The sequence below is a fragment of the Rhinopithecus roxellana genome, chromosome 4 (assembly GCF_007565055.1).
Source record: "Rhinopithecus roxellana isolate Shanxi Qingling chromosome 4, ASM756505v1, whole genome shotgun sequence".
In the NCBI taxonomy this organism is placed as follows: Eukaryota; Metazoa; Chordata; class Mammalia; order Primates; family Cercopithecidae; genus Rhinopithecus; species Rhinopithecus roxellana.
This window is the reverse complement of record NC_044552.1, coordinates 126,303,648-126,320,284: the sequence shown is the minus strand read 5'-3', so window position 1 is coordinate 126,320,284 and position 16,637 is coordinate 126,303,648. Positions and strand designations below refer to the sequence as shown.

The window sequence follows — 16,637 nt, the reverse complement described above, 5'->3', positions numbered from 1 at the left end:
TCTATTTTTCCTGTGGGCTGGTTTTTCAGGTGAATTAGTTTACTTTGTTCGCAGTCCACTTTTGGGTGTGTCGTTGTGGATAAAAAAGGTCCATATATCAAGAAATGTCATTGCACACATGAACTTCTATGTGTGCTTTTTTAGCATTGCTATGTAGAAGACAGCTGATAATTTAACCTTGAATATTTTCTGCAGCACTGCATCTTGTTAATCCACGTTCTGGTGTTTTTTCCCCCATTTTAGCAAATTGATGGAGAAGCATTTCTACTTATGACTCAAACAGACATTGTTAAAATTATGAGCATTAAACTGGGCCCTGCTCTCAAAATTTTCAATTCCATCCTGATGTTCAAAGCTGCAGAGAAGAATTCTCACAATGAACTTTGAAGATGGTGAATTCTGAATACCATCAGCATTCTGCTTTAAAGCTCATGTTTTATTCAAAGCACAAGGACGGTTATAACTCCTAAGTGAGAAGTCTCCAAAACTCAAAAGAGCAACACTATCGGATTATTTATATTCCTCAAGAGACAATATATATGAATTCTTATGAAAGTGCTTGAGCTTTTAACCAGGTACTGTCTAACAACAGTCATCTTTTGGTTCTGTTCACTGAGCTAAATTTATCTTTGTAAATCTTTTTGAGTCGGGGGGGGGGGCGGGGGAAAGGGGGACTTCATTAATTATTTATGGTAATGGGGGGGCAGAGTAAGAACTTTTGGCATTTTGTAAACATTGTTGAATTCTCTTTCATGTACACTGTTTCTTTTTCAATACTTTCAGAAACCTTTTTATATAATCAAATTTCAATTTAAACCAAATTAGTCAAAACCTGGCTAAGTTTAGCCAGTAGGACTGTTATCTGTATTGTTAATTTTGTGCCATATTTTGAATTGCAACATTATGCTAAGTATAACTTTGCAAGTCATGATATTGCCTAACTGCTTGTCATAATTGTCAGGGCTGAATAGTTGTAAGAGTGACTTTTCTTTGAATCAGTGTTTTTCCTTTTGCACGCATTATGAAATGTTAAACAAATTACTTTTCACCAGCATCTTTACTATAATTACCAAAAACATGTATATAAAAGAATGGAATTGAAAAATAAAATATATAAACATAAATAAATTAGGTAGTGTATTTGAGTGGCATCAGTCTCACGCATCTTGGTGCCCCCGTGTTTACAAGAGCCAGATGGTATCAGAGGTGTATGCAGTTGTATGCAGTTACGGTTGGGGGGATGTTTGTGAGGGTGTTGAACTATTTATGAGATGATCTTGAGCTTCTAATTGTCATTGATGAAATTGTAGTGCTTTACAGAGACTGAGAGCTCATTCTGTCAACAGAAACACTAATCTGTAAAGAGCCCTGTCTCAGGTCATGCATTGTCCTCCAAACCCAAAGGTTTTTTTCAGGGTTGGCTGAAGAGCGAGTGTCGTGGTTTTACTGAAAAGGCAAGGTGTGAAGGAGCAACTTCATTTGAGACAAAATCTGAAATTCTCACAGATCAGGGAGGTGATTTCCCAAAGTAATTAGCCAAGAACCTCCATCTTGGAAGGATTCCTTTTCCTGTAGAATACTTTGCCTCGATATATAAGCATACAGATGCACTTTAAATGAAAACCCTTGATTATAAATTGATAGCTGGTAGTGTTTCTTTTGCAAGAATGCATTTCTAAGGCAAAAGGTAAATTATTTTGTCCGTCTTTTGATGTACTTTCTGATTCCAGGGTTGGATATTTATTCAAGGACTATTTTAAAAATAGAAAGTAAGTTTGTAGCATGCTGTCTGAATTCTGGGGGAAGTTCCACCTCTTCTTTAGTTGCTTTCGTTTTTTATGATGTAGGACTTCCTTTGATGTCCCTGTTGGAAGTCCATTAGCAGTCCTTTGCATTTGTCAATTCAAGGTAAAACAGGGTGACATCTACAGTGTCCCAGTCATTTATTTGCATGAATCTGCTTAAATAAGTTTTTTGTTGTTGTTTTTTTCTTTTTTATGTTTTGTTCAGAATTTGTACATTCAAGTTGTACTTGTTATATCTGATATGAATGAAATAAAATCTTAATTGCAGATGCTTTTTACATATGTATGATTTTTAAGAAAGCTTCTCAAATAGGAGAGGCAGCACAAGAGCAGGAAGAACATCAAGTATTCGGACATTACTAGTTGTGTAATGAATCTGTAGGATTCAGAATTGTCAAACTGTGTCCAAGATGATGACAAAAATACTGAAAGATTATATTGTTAGGTCAAGTACAGTTCATCCCCATTGGGAATTTTTCTTTTCAAGTGTAAAGCATAGAACTAAAGCATAATTTAAATCATGAGATTTTAAACATCTTCTTCTTTTTTTTCTGGAGACAGAGTCTCATTCTATTCCCCAGGCTGGAGTGCAGTGGCGTGATCTCGGCTCACTGCAACCTCTGCCTCCCGGGTTCAAGTGATTCTCCTGCCTCAGCCTCCTGAGTAGCTGGCATTACAGGTGCCCACCACCACAGCTGGCTAATTTTGGTATTTTTAATAGAGATGGGGTTTTACCATGTTGACCAGGCTGGTCTTGAACACCTGACCTCAGGTCATCTGCTTGCCTCAGCCTCCCAAAGTGCTGGGATTACAGGCATGAGCCACCACTCCCAGCTGATTTTTGAAATCTTATTGAAGACATCCACTCATTCTGTGCAACGTGTTGTTACATGTTAGAGGCAAGGCATTAAGCATCCATAGGGTGGTGCAGAATTCACTGTACCTCAAGAAGGTGAAAACTCTCACCACTCCATCCCTGGGATATAGTCTAAGTTTTAACAGGGAATATAGGGCACCATGATTGTAGGGAGATCTCTGAAATGAGAGATGCAGGCTTGGGGTAAGACAGACGGTGGAAGCCAAGCTCAGTGGCTCAACCCTGTAATCCCCCCTACTCAGGAGGCTGAGGCAGGAGGATCTCTTGAGCCCAAGGATTTTGAGACCAACCCAGGCAACATAGAAAGATCCCATCCGAAAAAAAAAAAAAAAGAGAGAGAGAGAGAAAAGGGAGGAATAGAAATATACACCTTGAATAGGACTTTCCCATCTAAAGGCATTTTTTTTTTTTTTTATTGAAAACACTGTGCAAACCAAATAAAACCTTTCTGTAGGTTGATATTTGTCCTCGGCAACTTCTAGATTCAGTAGACTCAGCCCCTAAATAAAATGGGGTATGTTGGTCAAGCAGTGTTGAATTTAGCAAGTGTCAGGACCGTGCTGGGCACTGGGGATAGATACACCATTGAGACAGACAATAAAATTGGCTTGAATCTACCTTCAAGGTTAGCCCATGTTTGTGTCATGCTTGGAGCCAAACTTCACTGCAGTTTCCCTGTAGCTACCTTGTCATCCTGTCCCAGCCTGAGAGAGGCTGTCCTTCAACTTCAGCCATAGGGGTGTGTACCTTATAAGGAAAAGAATCTGTAAGAACTTGGTAAATTTATTTGGGAATAAAGGACTAAAAGGAAGAAGGAGTAATTTGGGGAAATAAAGGAAAGTTTGCAAGGAACTAAAGGTACATTCTAGTGAAAGGGAAGAAGTGAGTACTGGAGGATAGGAACTAGGTTAGGCAAAATGATTTGTGCTAAATTGTTACTTACTCTGCCTGATGTAAGTAGTTAATTAATAATTGTAGAAATGGGCAACTGTTCTTTGACTTCTTTTATCTCACTGACTTCAGCATTTTAATGAACAGTCCTTATTAGAGAGAAAGGTATCTAATAGACTGTTGACATTTCAGTGATAGAATAAATACTTTGCAGTATTTCCAGAGATGGGTAGTGTAAAACTATTTCTTCAATAGTTCACATGAACCTTTCTTTTGTTTTTTGTTTGTTTTTTGAGACACAGTCTCACCCTGTTGTCTCACCCTGTTGGAGTGCAGTGGCATGATCTCGGCTCACTGCAACCTCCGCCTCCCAGGTTCAAGCAATTCTCCTGCCTCAGCCTCCCAAGTAGCTGGGACTATAGCATGTGCTACCACACTTGGCTAATTTTTGTTTTTTCAGTAGAGACAGGGTTTCACAGTATTAGCCAGGCTGGTCTCAAACTCCTGGCCTCAGGTGATCTGCCCATCTTGGCCTCCCAAAGTGCCAGGATTACAGGCATGAGCCACCATGCCTAGCCCACATGAACCTTTCTTCAACTTAAAAAAAATTAATTTGATGATGTAACCCAGGAAATGCTCATCCCATTATGCCGTGTAGGTAGTTTAACACACTTAAATCCCTTTTCTGTTCCCAAAAGGACCTGGTCTGTCTTTCAAAGCTAATAAGTAATGTTGATATTTTGATAATAACATCAGGGGGCACCTTAAACTAGAGTTTTTACCTTGTGAAATAGTTGGAAAGGAGGACAGTGCACTGAGTCTTGTTAGACCCAAAAAGTACTTATGCAGCCATTGTTAAGAGCAGAACAGATAGAACTGAACTCTGGGCAGTAGCCAGTTGGGCATGCAGGATGAGTCACTGTGTCTCCAAGGCGAGAAGCAGTAGCAGATGAACACAGGTCACAGACGTGAGGACCTGTACCAGCAAGATCAGCCAGCAATGAGGAGACCTCAAAAATGCCGCAGCCCTTATTCCCAACAAGCGATGAAAGACAACCAGATCTCCTGGGGCAAGGCAGATCCCCTGAGGGAGAGAAGAGTTCATGTGTCCCTTCTTGAAATGTGCAAGTTCAAAATGTTGCCAAGTGATGCTCAGACCAAAGAGACAGCCCACAGGCCGGCCGCAAATGTGCAGCTCCTGGGCATTAAGTGTGCACACTGAGTTCAGTCCAAGGCCATTCTCTAAGCTGAAAGATTTGAGTACAGTGTATTTCAAAAAAACCGAGGCACCTCTGGAAATATAACTTCAACCATGGAATTTCTAAAAACTCAAAATAAATCGACAGCTCTTTGATGAAGTAGAATTTTATTACAGAACTTCACAAAGAACTTAATATCTAAGTGTAAAGATAGAAAGCACTGAAATTCATTAGCATCTATGATACAAGATGATTTTTCTCATACCTACCTCTACCACAACCCTAAATCAAAACTATTTTTTATGAAGCTTCAGCTTTCCCAGAGGTAAATTCCAGTACAATGTTTGGCATGCTATTAAGTGACTGGGAGTTGAAATCCTACTTCCTTTTCCTTTTCTTTCAAAGAAGGAAAATAGGGACTGTGCATATCAAAAATCAACGTTTCTAGGAAGTTGAAGGTTTGGGACAGTCTTCCTGGACACTCAATCCCAAATACGTGAAAGGCAGCTACTAGCACAGCCAAGGCTGTAACACAGTCGTCCACCTTTGTGAGCCTCTCCCTTTCTAAATACAAAGAAAATTCGCAGACCTCCATGTTGAAAGGGTTTTTGACTTCCAACACAGGTGTGGATACTTGCACCTGAAAAAAAGAAGAGTCATTACTGTGATACGTAAAATAGCTAAAGAATAAAACAGACCTGAATTTAATCATGGTGTTAACAATAAATGGGGTTGTTGCAATGTAGCATATTTGTAAATACGACAAACATACTTCAAAATAGGCCACCAACTTTGCTTTTAAATAAGTTATCGCGGTTGGGCTCGGTAGCTCACGCCTGTAATCCCAGCACTTTGGGAGGCCAAGGCAGGTGAATCACCTGAGGTCAGGAGTTCCAGACCAGCCTGACCAACACCGTGAAACCCCGTCTCTACTAAAAATACAAAAATTAGCTGGGCGTGGTGGTGCATGCCTATAATCCCAGCTACTCGGGAGGCTGAGGCACAAGAATCGCTTGAACCAGGAGGCAGAGGTGGCAGTGAGCCAAGATCACGCCATTGCACTCCAGTCTGGGCAACAGAGTGAGACTCTATCTCAAAAATATAAATTAATTAATTAAATATATAAATAATCGCATGAAGATGTAAAATGTCAAAGCAGTGGCCGTTCACATAGTACACACCTGTTCATTCATGATGACAAAAAGACTGGGATCATCCCCAAAAACATCTGGGAGGAGTAAACATGTGGCTGTCAGCTTCAGGTCTGTCAAGGCAAATATGTTAACATTTGAAGTAAAAATAAGCTTTTAGCAGTTGTAAGCTAAGCTAGTATTGAACATCTGGATTTTTTGTTACCTTGGACAGAAAACAAACTAACCTTCTTAGATCAGTGTTTCACACCTTTTTAAACCACACCCTCTTCTAATAGCACTGCCAGGAGCACTGCCAGGAGAAGACAAGAGTTCTGTACTGTCTGTCCATCAGCCAGGAAGATTTTATACTGCCCCTTGTGATTTGTATTGTAAAATTAGCAGGTTACTAGTTCCCTAAATATAATTTTACAATATCCAGTATACTTTCAAAATCTATACCTCTCCTCCTCCCCTAATTTGAAAATTTCTTTTTTTCCCCACCAGTTGTTTCACTTATTACTTAAATATTGAATATTACTTAAATATTGAAAATTGTTATTAAATATACTTTAGTAATGTAAATTTTTAATAATTTTTAAATATATTTTTTAAACTCAATGAATGTAAATTACTGAATTTTACTGACTACCAAAGCATAACTTTTCCAGATATCCTGACAGATAGCAGACAAAATCACGCTGCTCCACAAGGTTTACTAACATTTCAGCATGTCTTCATCTGTGTAATGTTTCATTTTTTCTTGCAATAGAATATTGATTGGATTGTCCACCACTGAAAAAGAAGTCAGTATATTTTCTGAATAGGATTCCAAAATGTGCCTTGTTTTCTTATAAATATCTGTTCTTGTAAGAAGTTGGAATTCTCTGAATATCTGACAAAAGAAGAAAGCAGTGCATACATCAGATCACAAGAAAAGCTAATATATAGAATATAAAGACATAAAACCTTCAGAATTAAGCTTTCAATGCTGGTTTAAACTAAGTACTTGATAATTTAGAAGTTTTAGTGGAGAATTAAAGCCTTAGGATGAGGGAGGAGAAAAGAATGAAAGCCTGAAATGAATGCGAAATGATAAATAATGGGCACGGCAAATTTCTAAACCTACAGAATTAGAACTTTGGATGCAGACTCAACTAAATTGAGGATTCAAAGGGTATATGCATATGTAGGCTCTTTGGGTTACCCGGCTAAGATTCTAAGAGCTTACATTTCTTTAGGTAAACTACATTGTTACATCTTGTTCAACAAGCAGCAAAGAACAAAACTGATTTTAGGAAGCAACCCCTGAAAAATACCTAACCATGGTATCCTAAATTTAGGGAAAGGAGAGTGCTTTAGAAACACTGTAAGAGTAGACAGAGGTAAACAGTGAAAAACGATATATGGCCAAACACTGTGGCTCATGCTTATAATCTCAGCATTTTGGGAGGCCAGGGCAGGAGGATCATATGTGCCCAGGAGTTTGAGAGCAGCCTGGGCAACACAGCAAAACCCTGTCTCTACAAAACACACAAAAATTAGCTGGGCATGGCGACACATGTGTATAGTCTCAGCTACTCAGGAGGCTGAGGTGGGAAGATAGCCTGAGCCCGCGGAGATCAAGACTGCAGTGAACTGAGACTGTGCCACTGCACTCCAGCCTGGGCAACTTAGTGAGACCTTGTCTTGAAAAGAAAGAAAAAGAAACAATGTTATGTGCAGATTGGACTACAAGGTCAAAGCAAAACCAGTTTACTTTATGGAAGCCCCTTTCCTCAAACTACCCCTTCCTACCACTGCCTGAATTCTTCCCCCTCAGAGGATCCCCCCACCACTCCCCCTCTTGTTTTTGACAGAGTGGCATTATCAGATTATTAGCCACTCACACTCGTATGAATTAAATTTAGTCATTGCTTTTCCTAAAACTAGAAAGAATAATCACATACTACCCACTGGGCCTCGTTGTTCCTTGAATGCTTTGGTAGACTATAAATTGCCCAGAGATTAGGTCTGAAAGTTAAGTTGTCAGAAAGCTGGAATGCATAAGGCACAGTGTCTTTGTTACCAGGCAACCCACAGTGGACCACTAATCTAGATTAATACCCTTAGAAAACTGTTTTCTCAGCAGGAAGATGTGAAGTGAAGGATGAAGAAGGTGAATACTCCACTGTTCTGGGCTCATAGCCTAAGAATTTCTTTTCTAACTTTTTGTTTTGAAATAATTTCAAGTTTTCATTGAAGTTGCAGAAATAGTAAATAGAACTTACAAGTGTCCCCTGTGCAACTTCCCCCAATTTCTGATCCGTTTGAAAATGAGCTATAGACATAATGCCCCACTATTCCTTAATACCTCATTGTGTATTTCCTAAGTACAAGGACACTCAAATTCAGGAAAATCTACTACACATTCCATTCAAATTTGCCAGTTGTTCCGGTCATGTTCTTAACAGGTCCAGGATCTAATCCAGGATCACATATGAGATTTAGATACCACAGTCTCTGTAGTCTCCAGTTTCAAACAATTTGTTAGTTTCCTTGACAGTTTCTGAAACGTGGAGGCCAGTTACTTTGTAGAACATTTCTCCTTGGCAGTTTTATGATATTTCAGATATGCATTTCTGGCAAGAATGTTAGCATTTCTCACTGTATCCGGAAAAACAAAATGGTAACTGGTTCCAGTATTGGAGATAATAACTTTTATTACTTGATTAAAAATGGAATTCACCAGGTTTTTCCACTGTAAAATTAATATATGTTGTATTTTATAAGGAAATACCTTGAGTTTATGTAAATATCTTGTTCCTTGTATAACTCTGATCTATCAGATTCCACATCCATTAATGATTCTTGCCTGAATCAAGTACTACTATAATAGTTGCCAAATGGCGACTTTTCTAATTCCATTCTTTCTACATGGATTAGTTGGCTTTCTGTTTTAAGATAGTTTCTTTTCTTCCACATATATTTACTTATTTATTTCTATCACTAGAGGTTAATAAATTCCCATTTTACCCAAACAGTTACAAATCTGATCCTTTTGTTATTTGTAGAATTGCTCGAATTGCCCAGGCTTGGCCAGTAGGAGCCACTTCAAACGTACTCCCATCCCCTCCTGGCATATCCTTATTAGTGTGCAAGAACTTCCTTCATTTCTGGCATTACACAGTATTTCAAACTTGTCTTGGTTTGTTGTTGTTTTCATTTTTGTTTTGCCCCCAACCCTGTAGTGAGCTATTTCTCCAAGAACCCTGATTCCTGTTCATGAGGAATTATCTTTAAAAACTTAAGATTTCAGGCCAGGCACTGTGGCTCATGCCTGTAATCCTAGTACTTTGGGAGGCCAAGGCAGGAGGATCATTTGAGCCCAGGAGTTTGAGACCTGCATGAGCAACAGGGCGAAATCTGTCTCTATAAAAAATACAAAAAATTGCCAGGCATGGTGGCATACGCCTGTAGTCCCAGATACTCAGGAGGCTGAGGTAGGAGGATCGCCTGAGCCCTGGGAGGCCGAGGCTGCAGTGAACCATGATCATGACGCTCCAGCCTGGACAACAGAGTGAGACTCTCTCTCAAAAAAATACCCAACCAAAAAAAAAAGATTTCAGCCCTGGTGTACTACTTGCTACAGACATGTTATTGCTCTAGACTTCCTCTTAGAAGAAATCTAGGAAATGTTTTAATTTACATAAACACAGGCACCGATTGATCCAGAAATATCGATAACTATATATCTATATGTAAATATTAAATAGCCATACATAAAGACTAAAACCATGAGTTCACATTGATGCTTTCACTTCCAAACCAATACCACAGGGCTTTTCCTAACCTTCCCCTTCCCAAGCTTCTAACTCTCTTCAACAGTGAGTTACCTGGCTCCCATTATATCTCAATGTCTTTACTTATGAGCACAAACGTCTGTGTAGCCAAGCTCTCAGCTGTGAATGGTCAGCCACAGAAAAGCCTCCCTCTCCAACACTTACGCACTGCTAATGGGAATGTAAATTATTAGTTCAGCCACTGTGGAAAGCAGTTTGGAGATTTCTCAAAGAACTTAAAACAGAGCTACCATTTGACCCAGGGATCCCATTACTGGGTATATACCCAAAGGAATATAAAGAAAGACACATGCACATATATGTTCACTGAAGCACCATTCACAATAGTAATAACATGGAATCCACTTAGATGCCCATCAATAGCGGACTGGATAAAGAAAGTGTACACGTACACCATAGAATACTACGCAGCCATAAAAAAGAATGAAATCATGTCCTTTGCAGCAACATAGATGCAGCTGGAGGCCATTGTTCTAAGCAAATTAACGCAGGAATAGAAAACCAGATACTGCATGTTCTTTCTTATAAGTGGGAGCTAACCACTGAGTCCACATGGACACAAAGAAGGGAACAATAGACCCCGGAGTCGACTTGAGATTAGAGGGTGGGTGGAAGGTGAGGATCAAAAAACTACCTATCGGGTGTTATGCTCACTACCTGGGTGATGAAATGACCTGTACGCCAAACCCCCACGACATGCAGTTTACTTATTTAACAAACCTGCACTATGTATCCCCTGCTGAACCTAAAATAAACATTGGAACAAAAAAAAAAAGCCCACCTTTTCACAACCCCAGATTATGTCCTACAAATTAATCATCTTAATCCTTTTTCTTTCTGTTACTCAGATTGGATAATTCCTATTAATCTATCTTCAGATTCACAGCTCCTTTCTTTTCATTTTCCAATATGCCCTTAAGCCTATGCACATGGTGATGTTTTCATTTCAGATAAATGTTCTTTTCATGTTTGAATTTCAATTTGGTTTGTGTGTGCGTGTGTGCATGTATTTCATTTCTCTGCTGCATGTATTTCATTTCTCTGCTGAGATTCCCTATGGTGATGATACATGGAATTCACTGGTCTTATCATGTTCCCCACCATCCTGTCCTGAAGCAGCTGGCTTGCCAGACTGGTGGAGTGGCCTGTTGAAGACTCAGTTACAGCACCAGCTAGGTGGCAATACCTTGTGGGGCTGGGACAAGGTTCCCCCAGGCTGTATAAGCTCTGAATCGGCATCCAGGACACGGTGCAGTTTCTTCCACAGCCAGAATTCATGGGTCCAGGAACCAAGAGTTGGAAATGGGAATGGCAGTGCTCACTGTAACCTCTAATGGTCCACTAGTGGGGAGTCTGGATTAAATTATGTTCCTTTAAAGGGTGTTAAATTTTGTTCTGATAGGCAGATAAATTACTGGTTGATCTTCTGGTCCTGTCAGACTTGATTTTATCATTTCTTTGGGCAATTTTGTTTTGTTGTTTGTCCTTAGTCCTAGCTAAGGTCCTGGCTCAAACTTAGGCATGGTTCTCACTCATGAGGCATTGTTTTCTAGTCTCAGGTGAATGCCTGAGGTGTTCTGCAGGGTCTCTACACACTGGGCCAGAATTCTTTTTTCTTTTCTTTTTCTTTTTCTTTTTTTTTTTTTTTTTTGAGACAAAATACTCACTCCATCGCCCAGGTTGGAGTCCAGTGGCATGATCTTGGCTCACTGTGCCTCTGCCTTCCAGGTTCAAGCCATTCTCCTGCCTCAGCCTCCTAACTAGCTGGGATTACAGGTGTGCACCACCACACCCAGCTAATTTTTGTATTTTTAGTAGAGACAGGGTTTCACCATGTTGGCCAGGCTGGTCTCGAACTCCTGACCTCAAGTGATCTGCCTGCCTCAGCCTCCCAAAGTGTTGGGATTACAGGCGTGAGCCACCACACCTGGCCTGAATTCTTATTAGCAACACTGTGTGAAGTCTCAGCTCTCAACCAAGGATCCCCAGGGCATCCATGTGTAGACTTCGGCTCTAGCCCGCTTTCCTCCAGTGCCTGTCCTACAAAGGCCAGCTGCTTCGTCATTCCTCAACTCTGATCTCTTCCTGTGTGGCTCCGTGAGACCTCCGCATTCTGCTTGCCTCCCACCATTCTGTACAGTGAGCTAGAAAGTAACCCATGCACAAAACTGAGGCACATCTTATGTCTTTCTCTGTTATCAAGGGTCAGGGTCCTGCAATGCCTGTTGCCTAATGCCTGAGTACAGTTGCTTCATACATATTTTTTTTTTCCAGCTTTATCCGTGTTAACAGTGGAAAGACTAGGCCAGTATCAGTTACTCCATTTGGGCCAAAACCAAACTCAGATTCTTTATTTTTTTAATTTTTTGAGACTTTATTAGCTGGTGATTCTCATGTACTTCACTTAAAGAGATGATAATTGAAATTGTTTCTCAGGAAGGCAGAAACTATGACATCTGAAAGGATTTTTGGAAAATTTGGGGAAGGGTTTCAGTTTGTGTTTGGTATTTTCCTTCTCTCAACTCCCTCCTACTTGTCTTGTGCAACATCCAATAGATCCCAGTAACACATTCCTAGTTGATAATATTTTAGATAATCTAATAAATTGTTACATTCTGAATTTTTAAATATTCTGTTGAAAGAAAGTTTTTTGAGGACAAAGGTTAATGAGCATGGAGGTGATGGAGGGTCAGTGTTAATAGTCAGGACCACCCCCCACCTCAGCTGCTAGTGTTCTGCCACCCTGTCTCCACCAGCTCCCTAAGCACTCAGTGTTTTCACAATGGCAGGAGCAACAGGCGGTGGGGGTGGTTTGGTGCGGGGACAACTGTCTTGTTGTGGAATTGTTTGTTAACTAGGTATTTGTAAGGTCAAACTTGCTTTTACTTTAGGAAGCACACAAGGGTTTTATAAATTGGAAATCCCAGCTGCATAGGGCTGAGTTAGGGAGGTACTTCCTGGAAAAACCGAAAATGATTCGTTCTTTTGTTTAAAACAATCAATAAGGTCGGGTGCAGTGGCTCACGGCTGTAATCCCAGCACTTTGGGAGGCTGAGGCAGGTGGATCACCTGAAGTCAGGAGTTCCAAGACCAGCCTGACCAACATGGTGAAACCCCATCTCTACTAAAAATATAAAAATTAGCCAGGCATGGTGGTGTACACCTGTAGTCCCAGCTACCTGGGAGGCTGAGGCAGGAGAATCACTTGAACCTGGGAGGCAGAGGCTGCAGTGAGCCAAGATTGTGCCACTGCACTCCAGCCTGGGTGACAAAGTAAGACTCTATCTCAATAAATAAATAAATAAATAGATAGATAGATAGATAAATAAATAAATAAAAACAGTCACTAGGCAACTCTATTCAATAAGTACAGTCATTACAAAAACCATACTCCATATTTTGGATATAAAGGGTGAAATACTTGAGGAATGGTGCAGAAGATACACCTATGCCACAGTGGGAGGCCTTAACAAAGCACAGGGGACAGCCTCAGATCTGAAATCTCTCTGCTCCTCACACAAGCTGTGACAGACCTCCACCTTACTGTCACCAATGGTTCTTTAAAAAGCTGCTTAATATAGTCCATTTATATTCATCAGTAAGCCTTTGTAAGCTGCACTCCAATGAAGACCCCTAAGGCTGTGACATTAGTGATCACAACAGCCTTACCAACCTCCACTAATTCATTCAGCATTCAAAAAAGCAAGATGACATTGCTGTGTCACACGTGTTGCTCTGCTAGGCACTTTGGGAACTGTTAATATTAAAACATGCTCTCTACATGTAAGGAGTGTATAGACCATAAGTTTGACAGGCTTGCTTTAAGACTGTATTTTGCAGCTGTGTCCATTTGGCATACTTTTCTAATAGCCAGAGGCGACTGGCTATTACAGTTCCTAATAACCCGAAGATGAAGGGGAAACAAGCGAAAGCCACCGTATGGTTGCTGAGAGGATTAGGTAGATTAATCCTTGGAAAGCACTGAGAACATGCTGTTACAGTGGAGCATTCAGACATTTGCTACTTATGTCACTATTAAAATAATACAGGCAATTCCTAATTCCCTTTGTTCAGGAGAAAAATATGCAGATGTTTCATGTTTAATTTGGTTAATTGAATACGTAGAATTTCTCCATGAAATATGTTCTCAGGTAAAACCTTTGATCTTTCATTATATACCACCACCAAAAATTACACTAAAATTGTGAAAGACCCTTGAATGGCCACTCTCAGTGAACTAAATGGAAGGGTGTTTGATTGATTTACCCATTACATTTCATTTCATATATATATATATATATATATATATTTTTTTTTTTTTTTTTTTTTTTTTTTTTCTTTGAGACAGGGTCTCACTGTGTCACCAAGTTGGAGTACAGTGACCCAATCGTGGCTCACTGCAGCCTTGACCTCCCTAGGCTTAGGTGATCCTCCTGCCTTAGTCTCCCAGAATAGTTGGGACTACAGGCATGCACCACTAAGCTCGGGTAATTTTTATACTTTCAGTAGAGATGGGGTTTTACCAGGTTGCCCAGGCAGGTCTTGAACTCCTGGGCTCAAGCAATCCACCCACCTCAGCCTCCCAAAGTGCTGGGATTACAGGCGTGAGCCACCATGCCTGGTGCTAAACTTCATGTATTTTTAAGAACACTTATGAAATTATGTGGGATCATAAAGGAAACATATTTTTAGTAAGAATGCATAATAATAGTTCCTTAATAAACTCCCTTGATTATATAAAAGCATGACAGGGGATAATGATTCAGATTGTCAAAATGCCCCTAAGTGATGATCCACTGGCCTCCACAATATGTCCAATGACACAGAACTCTTTAGTTCTGACGGCAGCCAGTGCCTATTATCTGGATACGCTTACTGAAATTCTTCTCTTTTTTTTAATATTCCTTTTTCAGGATTAGGAAAGAGGGTGGGTGGGGAGGGTCCACTTCCTGAAACTCCTGTCAAATGACTCTCTCTGGTTGCAGCCCTTTGGGCCTCATGTCCCACTGAGATTCACCCCCACTGTCTTGCTATGCTGTCCTGTTACCACTCCAAGAGGAAAGAGGGAAAAATCCATTTGGACACTGTAATCCCAGCACTTTGGGAGGCTGAGGCAGGCAGATCACCTGAGGTCAGGAGTTCAAGACCAGCCTGGTCAAAATGGTGAAACTCCATCTCTACTGAAAATACAAAAATTAGTCGGGCATGGTGGCACACACCTGTAGTCCCAGCTACTCAGGAGGCTGAGGCAGGAGAATCACTTGAACCTGGGAGGCAGAGGTTGCAGTGAGCTGAGATCACATCACTGTACTCCGGCCTGAGCAACAGAGCAAGACTCTGTCTAAAAAATATATATATATATTTATAAAATATTAAAATATATATGTGTGTATGTGTATATATACACTACATATACTATATCTATTATATATACATATATACACTATATATACTATATATACATGTATATACTATATATATTATATATATAGTGAATAAAGTGAATAAAGATACCTGATAAGGGCACTTCAAGAAGGGAAACAGTTTAAGAATGTCCTTCAGAGGTGTTCGGCTGCCAATCATCTTTCTTCTTATTTCCAAAGTTTGGCTCATTCTTTTGTCAATTTCTCTCCAGTCCTTTTCTGTTTTCACATATTCTTGCTGGAACCACTTAATATGTTCATCCAGCTCAGAATCGAAACAAACAGCTTCTTCCTGCAAAACATTTTCAACCTATCAATGGATTCCATGTTTCTATGAAAACATGAATTTCAGGCTGTTGTTGCACACTCTTAGCTCATTCCTAAGGTGAGGATCACCATGCCTGGTTACACTTGACATTGAACGTAACTAATAAATGGACACTCTTTAATGACAATAAATTAGATAGTTAATTACTTATCATGGAATTATAATCTATTCTTTTGAAAGATCTAAAAGAGTTACTTTAATTCCTACGTTATCCTTTTATATGGAGATAGATTATCCAGAAGGTTCCCACTGAATAAAATGTTGCTCATTTCTATGCATTTAAATTTTAGAAGATAAAATGTTAAGAAGATATTTTTTAAAGTATTAAGGTTTTGTTATTACTATTGTTTATCTTTTTTCTTTTTAAATGACTTTTTATAGCTGCTGTACCACGCCATATAATCCAAATTCAAAATAATAACTGGTTATTTTCTGATGCTAAATCATTAATAATTTTATTCACCATACAACAGGGTAAGTTGGGTGGGGTGGAGGCAGCTAAGAAACACCTCACTTATTCTTGTTGAAAATCTAAGAATCAGCTTTGAGGAAATAAGAAAAATATCTTTCTAGAAATATGAGTTAAGAGGACAGTCAGCTGAACTGCACATAAATGAAAGTTGATCAACCATCTCGCTGACCAGAATGCGAACAGATGATACCTATAAAGGATGAAAAAGACTATAAGGAACCTACAGTCCTCTTATATCAAGGCTTTTACAAACACATAGGAAAGCCTCAGTAGATCTACTTTCTGTGGACACAGAATGACTAACAAGACCTAAACCAAGTGAACGAACGCCTAGAAAAATAAAATTATCAAAATTAAGAAGAAGTTCCTATAATCTTACATAAATTTAATTGGAAGATAAAAGTATTTCCACAAAGAAAATATCAAGAAAGACTTGAGGGTTTTACAGAGAAAATCTACTTAACTTTTGAAACAGAGTGTTCAAATTTACGCAAAAATTTTCAAGAAAAAGTAAAGGAGGCCAGGCATGGTGGCTCATACCTGTAACCCCAGCACTTTGGAAGGACGAGGCAGTAGGATCACCTAAATCCAGGAGTTCAAGACCAGCCTGGCCAACATGGCGAAACCCCACCTCCACTAAAAATACAAAAATTAGCCAGACATGGTAGCA

At 39.6% G+C, this 16,637-nt stretch overlaps 2 protein-coding genes across 14 annotated transcripts in view; one reads left to right on the top strand and one right to left on the bottom strand.

Annotated features, from left to right (window-relative positions):
* Nucleotides 1-2,074, top strand: part of L3MBTL3 (L3MBTL histone methyl-lysine binding protein 3) — a 124,463-nt gene extending 122,389 nt beyond the window's left edge. For all 8 annotated transcript variants that reach the window (XM_010354707.2, XM_010354709.2, XM_030929171.1 and 5 more), the window contains one exon: nucleotides 244-2,074. In XM_010354707.2, coding sequence (XP_010353009.2) covers nucleotides 244-387 — 144 coding nt within the window. In that variant the 3' untranslated portion in view covers nucleotides 388-2,074. The remainder of the gene's footprint in view (nucleotides 1-243) is intronic.
* A 2,852-nt stretch (nucleotides 2,075-4,926) lies between these two features.
* Nucleotides 4,927-16,637, bottom strand: part of SAMD3 (sterile alpha motif domain containing 3) — a 67,513-nt gene continuing 55,802 nt past the window's right edge. For 5 of the 6 annotated variants that reach the window (XM_030929104.1, XM_030929101.1, XM_030929099.1 and 2 more), the window contains 4 exons: nucleotides 15,259-15,459; nucleotides 6,626-6,797; nucleotides 5,954-6,036; nucleotides 4,927-5,412 (listed from right to left, as the gene is read on the bottom strand). In XM_030929104.1, the coding sequence (XP_030784964.1) occupies nucleotides 5,128-5,412; nucleotides 5,954-6,036; nucleotides 6,626-6,797; nucleotides 15,259-15,459 (741 nt within the window). In that variant the 3' untranslated portion in view covers nucleotides 4,927-5,127. Of the gene's footprint in view, nucleotides 5,413-5,953; nucleotides 6,037-6,150; nucleotides 6,216-6,625; nucleotides 6,798-15,258; nucleotides 15,460-16,637 lie in introns of those variants that run through there. The other variant, XM_030929105.1, reaches the window with a different exon arrangement.